This window comes from Euprymna scolopes, chromosome 7, assembly GCF_053919585.1.
Source record: "Euprymna scolopes isolate OS-2025 chromosome 7, ASM5391958v1, whole genome shotgun sequence".
Taxonomy (NCBI): Eukaryota; Metazoa; Mollusca; class Cephalopoda; order Sepiida; family Sepiolidae; genus Euprymna; species Euprymna scolopes.
Window position 1 is genome coordinate 123,388,854 of NC_136488.1, and position 14,260 is coordinate 123,403,113.

Sequence of the window (14,260 nt, forward strand, 5' to 3'; positions counted from 1 at the left end):
GATATTTGGGTTTGACAATGAATGCCCTGAAAAAAAATCACTTGTGATAAATGTTTCATTTTAAGATATGCAAACAAAGAAATGATTTGCAGCATTTTTAAATGGTACCTCTTTATCTTTTTTTTTTTTTTTAAATATTTTTTTATAAATTGAACTCATTAATAAGAAAAAATAAAAATAAAAAGGTGAGGTACATCCAGGCTTGAAAAAAGGATCATTCAATCTGCAGTTGAATGCTCTACCACTAAGCTATATCTTCAGATTATAATAAACCTTTTTTTTTTTTAATAAGCAATGATTTGCTGAAAGTTTATTATCTCCCATGGTTGGTGTAGCATAAAATATTCCCATGTAAAAATTACTCTTTTTTTTTTAATCTAAAAAAGAGAAAAGTTATTTTTAAGATCGGATTTTTTCGATTTTCGATGCTTATTGGAGGAATTTCTGAACAAAACATATCTAGGAACACTGCCAGACATATAAATTAGCTTTGTGTGAAATTTATAAAAAGATAGGCTAAGCTATTTCAGAATCTATGAGGAAGGAACTTCACACACACACATACACACAAGCAAAGTGACTTTTATATAATAGATTATATATGTGTGTGTGTGTATATATATATATATATATATATATATATATATATATAAAACATAAAGCTGAATGTCTGTGTGTGTGTGTCTGGTCAGGAATAGGCTCCTATATGGTTGACTATTATAGAAAACTGATCACATATAATGATAGAAGATGTATCGAGACACAGGAATGGGTATGTTTGATCTGGCATAATGATGATTCATTAAAATTGTGGGGTCTGCATACGCGCCTGGTCCACAAAGTATGGAAATAAAAAATTTAAAAATTAAAAAAAAACGTTTACAAGTGTTTTTGATATACATGTACATAATAATACTTTGATAAGTATGTTTTAACTTAAATAGGGATGGTATAATAAAATTGTGGGGGTCTGCGTTCACGCCTGGCCTCCATATAATGGAAATAGGCACAAACTTTAATAAAGACTTTTCATATCTATCTGTGTAAGTATACTTTGATAATTATGTTTCAGTTTGAAGAAATATGGTATAATAAAATTATGGGGTGTTCGTTCACATCTGACCTCCATAGAATGGAAATATGTCACAAAGTTTAACAAGGTTTTTTAATATAGATCTACAGAATATTGTGATAAGTGTTTCAGTGTGAACAGGTATGGTATAATAAATTATGGGGTTTATCTATTTTATTTTTACTTTCATCATATTTTGCTTTGGTTTTGATACCCCCAAATTCGAAGCTATCTCTTTACAACCCTTCCTTTTCATAAACCTATCATACTTTCATAAATCAGAGTCCATTTTCTGTAGGCTGTGTTTGAAACCAGTCAACGACGGGTACATTTGCTAGTATATATATATATATATATATATATATATATATATATATATATATATATATATATATATATGTATGTATTAACTGAAATTTTGAAATACTTTCAGATTACAGCTTAGATAACACTGTAAAATTAAAGTTCATATAAATATTAGTATCAATATTTATAAGACAATCTCAATAAGATAAAAAAAATTTTTAAAAAAACTCAATATACGAGTTAAAAACAACTTAAAATTTTTGTATTCCTTCTCAAACAATAAATTTGTCATAACTTTTTTAATTTACTGGATTTAATTCCAAATTTTCATTTATTGATATATATATATATATATATATGCTAATAATAAAATCTTAGGGACGCCTAGCTCTGCCCAGTCGTAAAATAAGCTTAAATATGATATTTTAATTTCGTTATGATTTCAAAAGTAGTAAAAATAAGTATTTGAGTGCCATCAGCTAGAATCAAACCAAAAGCAAAACTTTAGCATTCAAAGCTGGTGATGTTACCACCGTACCAACATTACACTTATATGAACTGATTAAAATAAACTTAGATGAATGTACAAAATGTACAACGATTTTTTAATGTGATTTTTTTTTTTTTTTAATATCACCATGAAAAAAATATTACATTTAAAAATTGTAACAAAACACCAACATTTATCAATAAAAATCAACAATGTTTCAACTAATGAACAAAACTATCCCAACTAGAATATAAAGCAATCTTACCTTATCTACAATCTCATTTATTGTTTCCTGGTCCATGTGACTAGATACGGCATCTTTTCTTAGTCTAGCAGCCACAATCCCAAGGTATTCAAGGGAAGCAACTCGTAAGGACATATCTGTAGATTTGTTACTAAATTGTTGAACCTGCAAAAAAAAAAAAAAACTAATTATACACTTTGAAGAGGTTTTCTAAAATTGGATTTCAAAATACAATTTTCATATCCCTTTTGCCTTTCATCATTCCATAGTTTCAAAAATTAACACTTCTATTTAAATACTAGTCCATAATACTCATTGAGTGATGTTCTATTTACAGTATCTGGCTATGTCAATTTTCATCTTTGCCTAGTTTCTCCTGCTTTATAGCTAAGTATAAAGAAAAATATTTCTGAAATTTTGTGGAAAGAAACATACTCTATTTAGTAATATTAATGAGAAAATAACTATAATAAAAGAATTTATGTATAGTTGTTATTTGTAAACAAAACATTAAAAATTATGCTTTTAAGACAAAAAGAATCTGCTTCAAAATCTGATGAATAGCTTTTGTGCCTTTTTTTTTTTGGTGCGTGCGTGTGTGTGTGTGTGTGTGGATTATCAAAAAAAATAGTTTCTTTACTTTTAAAAAATAACTTATAATGTATTTTTTTTTTGTTATTGTTTTTGTTATTTCTTTGAAATTATAAAACATGTAAATTATAAAACATGTTAAAAAAGAAATCCCTTTGACTACATGAGATTTGAACTCAGATACTGACATTGTCAAAACTACTGCTCTATTACTCTGTCTTATTTTTCTGTCAACCAATCACATATCCATTTGTGTACGAACAAGCAAACTTCAAAAGCATAACTTCTGTGTGTGTGTGCGTGTGTGTACACACACATACACATATATATATATACACATATATACACACATACATATATATTATGTTTTATTTACAGGAAATTTTTAGATGGGATAAGTCATCAATACCGTCAGTTTCAAACCTGATAATTAAGGACCATTTTAGATACCCATATCAAGCTCTCTTCAGCTGATACTCATCTTTCTGTAAATAAAACATAAATAATACTCTCTTATTTTCAGATTTTTTTCTTATAATAGAGAACTCTGCTGCCATCCTTTTTTCCAAAAAATGTAACTAATTATATATATTTTAGTTATGTTTTTATGAGTCACATTGTGAATTGGATTCCTAGTTAAGAGCATTTGCTCTATTTGAACCATGTAAAGCGAATACACTGAAGGTTAAAACTCTAAAATATTGTTTCAAAAAACATTCAATGATTAAACAACTGTTTCAACCTTGTTATTCTGCATTTGATTGGTTAACGAAGGTAATTTAAATAATCTCCATAAAATATAAGATTTAGCAAAATATAAAAACTTTAAATGATAATTACAAGTATTCTCCCTAAAAGACTTAGCAGCAACTCTGATGCCGGCCATTCAGGTTTGTTAACTGTTGAAAGTAAATCCTGAACAAAATTTTCAAACAACGGCCGATAATCATCTTCACCTTTTGCTGTACATCTGAAAAAGTAAAATGCAAAAATATAACATGAAATAATAAAAAAGACAAACACATTTAATATATAATCAATAAGTTAGTCTTCACAATTGCCTAAAAGATTTTTTCTTTAGTAAACAATGTATGCATCAGCACAGCACAAATATCAAATGATTTGGTTTTCTCGTTTTATAGCATATCAGACATTTTTTGTATTTTTAATAATACAACTTCATGTGCATCTGTGTTTTTCTGGTGATTATTTTAAAGGCAGCTAAAGCACTCTTTAGAATTGGTAGGCAATCACCTAGCGATGGTGTCTCTATAAAATCACTGGTTGCTATCATCTTATCAAGTTGGCATCAGGAAGAGTATCTGGTCTATAAAGAAAATTCTGCCTGAACTCTGGAAATGACTCCCAAAGAAAATCTATTTACATTTCAGATTAAGTACTTTGAATAATGACCTGCTCACAGAGATAGGTTAGTTTAGAAGTAAGTTTCTAGAAGCTGTTCAACACATGCCAACATGTAAAACAGATGTTAAACTGAATATAATTAACTATGATACAAGATTTTTAAGATTCCTAATTCGAATTAATCGTCCCAACATTAATATATATAATTTATTTACTATTATTCAATTATGTATTGAAATCAAAAATGCAATAGTTTAGAATAAATATGAAATTCATGCTGCACTGAAGTTAGCTATAGTTGTCTCCCCTTCAACCAGAAATTAAATTTATGAAAAAAGTTCAATTTCAAATGTAAGTAAAATCCAGTTTCCTAAGAAGTAGTCTAGATGCAAAAATATCTATTAAAAATATTTAAAAAAATAAAAAAAAAAGGGTCTAGTTTAAAAAAAAAAAAAAATTTCTTATAATATAGCGTGGATGGCTATATGCAAATACCAAGCCATGAGTGAAATGAAAACAAAAGAAAGCAAGTTGAAGTTCTTTTGTATTCTTTGTCTGCTTTGCGACTGAGGCTACAATGTGTTGAGTCCTGGATAACATAACATTCTCCTCTAACAGAGAAAAGAACAGGTAATACACTTTGATTCTAGCTTGAAAGTTGAATCAAAACGTCATTTCTTGTCTTTGTGCATGAAAGAAAAAATGAGGTAATTGTAATCTGATATTATAAGCGTATCCAACAAAACTTAGTTAAGCTGAACTTAGTTTTTCAAAAATAATAAATAAATAAATACAGATTTTTATAAGTTTTTGTACAAAAAGAACTCAAAGAACTCATCTGAGCATAAAAGTTTACGAAAGAGTGTTTCTTTTCTTCTTCTATTCATTTAAATTCACTTTTCCCTTGTTTATGAGCCAGACATTTTCTGATATTATGCAAAGCGACTCTAGTTCTCACAGTTCAGCAGATCAACTCTCCAAATTCTTCTCTGTGTAGTTTTGTCCAATCACTTGCTTCCAAGATTTCTTTGGTCGGCCAAGCTTCGTGTGATTTAAGATAAATCAAGCTTTTGCATTCAGGAAACTGAATGTTTCACCTGTTCATACTTGTTTGGTTGTTTGTTTGCTTAACCAACATATCATCCTTCCTTGGGTCATTTAATGGTGTATATAAGATTTAAATTTTTAGATACTTTTGGAACCGATTTTCGCTGGGTATATTCAGGCAATGTTTTGGTATAGTTTGTTATTTGATGGCATTTATATCTTATGGTAACGATTTGATCTTTTTAGGAAATTTAGAATGGTTTTAGGATTTTCTTTTTCGAGGAGTTCTTTTAAGTTTGTGGCCTTTTCATTTCCACAGAAACCATAGTGACTAAGGATCCAACAGAAGAAAGTTTTCTGTTGTATGATAGAATAAATCCTTTGTAACAGTTTGATTAGTAAGAGATTGTTTAGGTTTTGATTTTTTAATGATTCTTGATTTATAGTGATAATGAGTCTACAAATATTATAAATTTAGTAATAAAGGTTGATTTAACAGCCAGGGTGGGAATTCTGTGAGATTTTCCTCGTGGATGCTGGTTTGATCTATTGAGTTGTCTGTAAGTGGTTTTATTGTTTCTTCCATGTAAAGACTAAAGGGCTTAATTGCATTTTGTTTTTTTTCGAAATAGATGTGTGTAGTTGAGATTGAAAGTACATTGATAGGCAGAATTTTTTTTTTTTTTTTTTTTTTTGGGGGGGGGGGGGGTGATTTGAGTTTTACATAATATTGTAAGCCTAATTTTTCACGTCTAAATTTTAGTGGAGGTTCATAGGCTTCAGCATATAAGTTTTCTATCCACATGACCATACTAGTGCAATCGGTTCATTCTACACTGTGTAAATGTAGCACTTTCAGCAAATCTTCTGAACAGATGTGTTATATTTGATCAGATTTCATTAATCATGAATCTGTCATTGTACTGTGGTCAGTTGAGAGAGTGCTAGGTGGAAATTATAAAATATTAATACAAAAATGATCGAAACATTTCATACAATTCTAGTCACTAATTCACAAGAACGAGGGACTCCTTGAATTCCCAACACAAACTAAAATTTATAGATGTTTGCTTCTATTATCTATGACATTCACTGGAATATAAACAAAATTTGGAATGTAAAAAATGGATTCATACTAAATGTTTACATGATGAAATTTTTTTTTCTGATATTCTAGTAGCCATTTCTTTAAATAAAAACAATAATCTCATAACTTTTTTTTTCCCCAATCAAACCTGTTAAATGTTCACCGATTTATCTAAATAATCCAATTGGTTATATATTATTTTAGTGATTACTTTTCATTGCTTTTGTATATCGTTCAAAAACTCAAAAGGAATTAACAGAAACAAGCAAGTTTGAGGATACATACTAATAAATTTATAGGAAACAAAACAAATTCCAACAAATTGTAAAAATGAAAAATAAAAAATTGCAATTACTTTTTCAAAAAAACTGATAAAAAATTATATCCAGTCCTCATGGCTGTTTCATACGACGTCACAATCAGCACATCGTTGTCCGTCTAGGGGAGAGAAAAAAAATTTTTAAATTTGTAATTATTAGGTAATCAAATTCACTGATGCAAAAAAAAAAAAAAAAAAATAGAGATCTATGGTTAAACAATGTTCTTTTTACTATAAGTAATCTAATATGATTTTCCAAAATAAAAAAAAAATTTAAAGAAAAACTTGGATAAAAGATGGTGTCAAAATTATGTTTATTAAATTAAGTTTATGATAATATATGGAGTATTTCCTATAAGTAACTATAATTAAGGGAAATACGAATAGAAAATTCTGAGAATTGTCTGGTTCTAATCACACCAGAGAAAATGGTTTACAAAATTAAATCAATTTATATTATAAATATTGAGTGCTATTCATATTCACCTATTTATCTCTATCCAGCAACAAAAAAAGTAACCAAGATGCTATTCTGATTCCACACTGAGGTGATCATTAAAGAAATATCATAACAATACTTTAATTTTCTGCAGTGAACAGTTAGTATAGAGTGTAGAGAATAGTATAAACTAATTTTAAAATTTACAATGAATGAAGGAAATAGTTTATTATGGATAGAATAATTATAGAAAGTTTACTTGCTTCTAGTTTTAAATTCAGAAATAAATAAGCAATGACTGAGATTGTCGGACTGACTTTCTCATCTTGGTTGTTATCGTCACAACATTTCGGCCGTTTTGCCCTCCGGCCTTCATCAGGTGTTTTGTATCGAACTGGGGAACCGTTTGTTAGGAGTCTCGAACCCAACCCTTTATTATTATTACGGGGGTACCGTGTTCGGACTCCAGCTAGGCTCTGGGACATAGTTGCTGATTCTCTGTTTTGAATGTTACTTTTTACTGCCTTCGTTCAGGATTGAACTCAGAACCTTTGGGTAACTGTAAACTTTGATACAACGTCTAGGACCACTCGGCCATATGTCACTAGGACAATTCTTGGTTAGTTTTTGTTAATGTTAAACCTATGTTGTTATTCAAGGTTTTCTCTCTCTATCAGAGGTGTCCAAATTGCATTCAGCTCTATGCTTGGTTTGCTCAGTAGGTTGTTATGTCCGAGTGTAACACTAAAGAGAGGCCACATCAGACCTGTAGGGTTGATGTGACGTTTCTTTTAGTTGAAAGTAATTTTTTGTTCCCGGACGATCACCGGGTGTAAAGAATAAAAATTATTATTAATTTTTATTTGTGAATAAATTCTGAGCTAAGTCTGTTGTTGAAATGGCGGCGGCAAAATTGCCTTTGTAGCGAAGAGTTGAATCACATTCTAGACATCAAAAGCGAAAAAGAATGCATAAAATATGTTAGCCAAAATACACAGGCGTTTGATTTCCAATGGCCGAAATCATAGTGTACATGAGCCGAAGGGGTGGGGATTTCACACCCGCAATTGGCAAAACTGAGCCAAAGTTGACCTGTGAATTTGACAAGTTGAAAAGTCGGGTTGTTTTTGATCTAAGGGAAACACACGCAGTGACTCGGCATTATGTTTAGAACAAAGAAGAGGAAAAAAAATGAATTGTCCGAAATTTCAAAACAATAAAATAATGTATCGAGAATTGTCATTTGGTGAATCAGGTCGAACGAAAAAAGGGAATTTATGAAATATTTTTTGCTCGGATGGGAAAATGTTTTATCCGATAAGTTCAAAGCGACAAATGCATTCTTGGTCTTTTGACGTAAACAAAATGTCTGATATAATAAAATGGCCGACAACCAGAACTTAATTCAAAGATAAACTAAAATCCCTTTGAATTATCAAAGTGAAAGGTGAGATCAATAGATAATTTTAAAACAAATAAAATCGCGTGATTTGCTTTAATTCAAAGGAAAAATAATTTTCCTGGATAGGGGGAAATTCCATTAGTAAGCCAGGGAGGAGTTAATTAATACAACGTGTAAGTTGGGCGTTAATTAAGGGAGGAGTCAATCCAATTTTGGAAATGGACCAATGAAAAAGGGCCCTGTCGAAGTATAATCAACCAATGAGAAAAGGCCCCCGTCGAATTATAATCAAGCAATTTGATTGGTCGATGACGAACATGGGTGTCGTCATCATTCCATAATTGTATTATAAAAGAAATGAAAAATTAGAGATTAAGTCAGTAAGAAGAACCGAGTGAAGTGAAGAGTAGTAAGAGTCAAAGAGAGATAAGTCTCGGCAGAATCACCTCTCTCTCTCTCTCTCTCTCTCTCTCTCTCTCTCTCTCTCTCTCCCCCCTCGCTTGTTGCCTGATAACTCAACGCTTATAACGTGTAGATTACTTAATGAGAATTACGCAAAGTCCGCAATACCGACCAGGTATTTCAACAACAGAAGCTCAGTTGTAAAACTAACTGCTTGCTTGAATTAATTGTCAATATGCTGTAAATACTTCTTTTATGAATTTCCGAAATATATATTATATTAACTAACCTCCGGAGTTTTGTTGCTGATGTGCGTTTATCCATATATATGTACATTCTTTATTTGCCATTTGTGACACCGTATCCGTCAACGAACACCCAGGATAACTAGACGATCCACGGTAGAACAGGCCTTGAGGACCGAGCATCTGAGAAGAATCCCCAACGCCTTAACGAAGAACTCACTGGGTGACGCGACGTACTAACGGTTGGCAGACCTGGTTGCCCAGTCGACATATCATAACTGTACCGACCAGGGTGCAGATCATAACTGGGCCGCGAACAAGGGTCAAGGACGTGTAAGGCACACGTTGTAAAGGTCACACGAGCATGTGAGCTGTTTCTTTAAGTTTTCTCACTTTCCAGTGGGTCTCTCTGTTTATTATTTTTACTTCATCCCATAGGGGGCGATGGTCCCCCCCTCTCCATCCAGACATGGTTGGCTATACCCGATTTTTCCGTCTCCCCTTTAGTTACCGCTTTTCGGTGTTCTTCCACCCTTATTTTAAGGAGGCAGCCTTGTAAACCTTTCTGCAACTGCATGGGATAGAGTATATGCAGTTTTTGGTCATGTTCTCCTCCATGCGGGGCTTCACTCGTGCCAGGTGTCGTCTGAGTGTTGACTCGCTCTTGAATACCGTACTGATGTTGTAGGGGGCACATATTCTCTGAATCTTTTCGGAGATGCCTCGTATGTATGGTAGGCAGACCATTGGAGGTTTTTGGGTTTCATTCTCCTCTCTTATACTATTAACACGTCTGGTGGATAGTATGCTATCGGGGTAGTTGTTACGACGGAGGGTATTCTTCGACCTGACCATTTCTTGGTGGTATGTAATGGTATCGCTACTTATTGTCTCTGCTCGAGAACCACATCACTGTATCTACAAGCATATAAGATATTAACCGATACACACTCAACAAGAGTCAAAATAATTAAAAGAGTATGCTGTTGTCCTGGCCCTAGTTATTACTAAGATCATTAATATATTTAAATTTTGTTGCAATTCTAGATTATTAGATTATTTAAAAAAGAAAATCAACTATTTAAAAAGTATTTTTAAACAAAAAACAATATTTCAATCATAAAATAGTAAATGAAAAATTTAAAAATAAAAATAACTTCAAACCAATAAAAGAAAAATTATAAGAAATGTTTTATTTGATTATTAGAAGGATTGGTTTACTTACCTTTCCCTTAGAGTTTTTCTCTGGTGGTTTCTCTTCACCAGTTAGATCATGAATGATGGGTTTTGGCTTGGGAACTTTGACAACGCATTGAATCAACTGTAATGCAAGTGCTGTGACCATCTGAATTGATTCTTCTGCATTTAATCTGAAATTAGATGATAAATTAAAAACAATATATCACGCTTTATAAGCTGAGTTGAATATATAAAAATAGACATCCAAAAATAAGAATGCTATGTGTCACCATGTAAATAGACTCTCATATTTTCGTAATGAATAACTTATCACATTCATGTCATTTAGATTTTTCAGACTACTGTTCTCCTGTTGAGCATCATTTTTACAATGTTTTGGTCAATGTAACCTCTGACCTTCTTCAGGTGTATCTTGTTGAATGTTTCCCAAGTTTGACAAGACACACCTGAAGAAGGTTAGAGGATACATCGACCGAAATGTTACAAAAATGACACTCAAGATGAGAACAGTACTTTGATAAATCCAAATGATACGAATAATGAATCCTCATTTAAAAAAATTCAGGAACATGACTTATCACATTACCTGTAATGTCGAAGATTTCGTTTACTGGATGGTAATCTGGCTAAAGATGCAAAAATATCTTCAAGTATTAGCTGCCTATGCTTGTCATATTTTGAAAAAATCTGAAAATAGATCATTTTAATTTGTGAGTGAGTATTTAATCAAAAAAAAGTTTCCAAATGTTAAAAATGACTATTTTGTATTTAACAGATTTGATTTCATTAATAATAAGACACTTGAAATTTTTAGCTAAAAAAAAATAATAAAATTGTATTTATAACATGAAAACATTTCAAGTATGGTGGTACTTGCATTTGTATAAAAAAAAATCAGCCAACCATATTTTATTTTATATTCTAGTTTTGTTTTACAGCATATTGATAGTTACAGGTCATTTAATGTTGAAATAATTTCTTTCTTTGCGTGTGTGTGTGTGTGTGTGTGTGTGTGTGTGTGTGTGTGTGTGTTGATATATGGCATAATCATGCTGACATAACAATTCTCATTAGATCATTAAGCAATGTTGAGTTTGTTCAATATTAAATGGGTGTCAATTTGGGAATACCAAGTGCTGTATGTGCTCTCCGCTTATCTTGGCATTGTTTCCAATAATCATGGACTTCTCCTTGCCACTGGAATGAAGTAGTGCCGATTCAGGAGAGATGTGGTTTGGACTGCGCAACAATTGCTTTACAATTACATGTGCAACTATTCTTACAGAGGACATCCATTGTGTCTAAAGACTAAACGAAGGCAATGTTGTGTTAATAAGTGAATTGTTTGTAATATTTAAATTAAATATCTGCTAATGTTGTGCATAAAACTAAGGATTAACAATTGAATTTTCATACATAAAACAAAGGTAAAAATTGATTCACCAGTTTTGTACCATTCTACGTCTCCTTGTTAAGATTAAAAACAAGATATAAATGATATGGTGCAAGTACACTATAATAGCGAAATTTGGAAAACGAAAAAAATTGATTTAAAAAAAAAAACAATGTTGAGTCAATTTCAACTATAAAAAATATCTGCTTAATTACCCTGTTAGAAGTACTTAATATTACCGCATTATGTAAAAAATAAAAAAAATATACGAGTTTTCGATCTTTATTGTAAAAAAAACTGTCGCCATATTTTGGGGGAAGACACAACATAAGGGAAGTAACTCAACTCTGCTAAAAACAAGGCAAAACGCACAATTTATACTATTTACCTCCCTTTGGAACATCCAGTGTTTTTTTTTAAGTAAAATTTATTTTTGCTAATTTTTGTCAAAATATTTTTTCTTCAATATTTTTTTTTTTGTACCTTCGTTTTTCGTAATTTTTGGATATATTAATTACTGTTACATGATAATTAGGTAGAGGCCATTGGTTTGCCTTGAAATTCAATATTAAAAATTTCAAATTTCGCTATTATTCGCTAGTTGCACCAATGATACTAAACTTTGTTTAGAATCCTTATTCTAATTTTGATCATCTAACTCTATTACATAATTTTATTCTTGAAAATATCTCAAATTGAAGGCCTAAGAGGTCTAAAGAAGAAATTGAAATTAGGAAATTTTGCTTAACTGATAACTAATTACTATAGATTAAATGAAGTGGAAATTTGAATTACTTGAACTTTAAAATGGAAAATTGTGTCAATATTATGTCCTCTGAAATCTTTAAAATACCCTAAACAAGTGAAATTTGGTTACTATTTATTTTATGTCTACTTCATTTGTAAAAATTTGTACAAAAACTTAAAGTATTTGAATTTTCATAAAGGTTTTTGCCTCCTGTGCATAAAAATAAAATTAAACTAAATATAGCTCGCATTTATAAATAGCAGCTGTTTTCCAAAATTTATAAAGGCCGGTTAATTAATTTAGGAGTGAATTCTACACATACAAATATACAAACATATTTAACTTTATATCAAGAAAAAATTAATTTCATATGTAAAATACTCATTTTTTTTCTTTTGTAAACATTAAAAATTATGGCAAAGTTTTCTAATCTTTGAAATTTTTAGTTATTAAATTTTATTTACAAAAATTTCCTTCAATTATTATCAATTCAGTATCACACTTTCAGTTTATTTAAAAGATTATTTTTTAACAAATTAAACATCACATTTTATACTAATGCAACAACATTGTAAAATTAGAATCATCCCCCTCCACCACATATGAAATTCATCCCCCTCCACCACATATGAAATTCATCCCCCCTCCACCACATATGAAATTCATCCCCCCTCCACCACATATGAAATTCATTCCCCTCCACCACATATAAAATTCATCCCCCCTCCACCACATATGAAATTCATCCCCCCTCCACCACATATGAAATTCATCCCCCCTCCACCACATATAAAATTCATCCCCCCTCCACCACATATGAAACTCATCCCCCTCCACCACATATGAAATTCATTTTAAAAAATCCACTGAAATAAATAGTTATTAAAAAAAGTCTTCAATTAAAAAGAAAAATGATAAACATAAAAATTTATTTCCAGTAATATCAGGAGTATTTACTTACAATTGTGACCAATTTCATTGCATTCAATTGCATTTCACTGAGACCTTCAACAAAAAATGTTGACACGCCCAATGTAGAAACCTAGAAAGAGAAAGAAATTAGTCAAATTGGAAATTATAATCATGAAATCATTGACTGACTTGAATCTTGATATTTGTTTTTTTTAAATGTTTTTATTTTTAAAAGAATTTATCCAGTATGTGTGCGAGCATATGACATAGTGATGGTGACACATCGGTTTTTGTTGGATCACTGAAGTTAAATGATGCTAAACCTGACCAGTACTAGATGGATGATCATTTTAGAATATCAGATGCTGTATATAGGAGGATGGTCAAACTGCTCAAAGGGGAAAAAAAACTGAACAATGATGCCTTTAGCAAGTACATCAGTATAACATGTTGTTCTACACATGCATTGAAACAATCGCTGTCTAGGCAAAAACTTGTGTTCTAATTCATATGATAGAGCTCTCTGAGAGAGTATGCAATTTTTTTTTTTTTTTTTTTTTTTTTTTGTTAATTATACATGAAGGATGTCATTCTTTGTCTGAGCATGACTACCACAAGAACATAAGCAGGACAATAGTTTTAATGTCACAAGTGATATCTAGTATAATTAATAAATTATATACACACAAACTTTCACCTCAAATCAGAAACAGATGTAAAAGAGACATACGAAACATGATACATAAAAAGGTGAAAAGAAAAGATATAATTAAGTCAACATAAGTGTCCCAATAGAATCAAAATACATATATATGTTACCAGAGTAAACAAATAGAGAAAGAGTCTAGTTTGTCTGTGACCAGAAAGTGTTTAATAGCAAGGTACCAAGTTTTGTGAAAGGTATGCCAAGATGTCAGCCAACCGCAGTGACATCTGATCATTTGCGTATCTGATCATTAGAGATATCCTGTTCACTATTTCCCATATGAGGTGGAACT

General features: G+C 30.9%; 1 protein-coding gene across 11 annotated transcripts in view; it reads right to left on the minus strand.

Annotated features, from left to right (window-relative positions):
* LOC145279918 (nipped-B-like protein) overlaps nucleotides 1–14,260 on the minus strand; it is a 480,085-nt gene that overhangs the window by 52,307 nt on the left and 413,518 nt on the right. For all 11 annotated transcript variants that reach the window (XM_080131479.1, XM_080131478.1, XM_080131476.1 and 8 more), the window contains 6 exons: nucleotides 13,312–13,392; nucleotides 10,796–10,896; nucleotides 10,235–10,379; nucleotides 6,558–6,640; nucleotides 3,544–3,673; nucleotides 2,134–2,277 (listed from right to left, as the gene is read on the minus strand). In XM_080131479.1, the coding sequence (XP_079987605.1) occupies nucleotides 2,134–2,277; nucleotides 3,544–3,673; nucleotides 6,558–6,640; nucleotides 10,235–10,379; nucleotides 10,796–10,896; nucleotides 13,312–13,392 (684 nt within the window). The remainder of the gene's footprint in view (nucleotides 1–2,133; nucleotides 2,278–3,543; nucleotides 3,674–6,557; nucleotides 6,641–10,234; nucleotides 10,380–10,795; nucleotides 10,897–13,311; nucleotides 13,393–14,260) is intronic.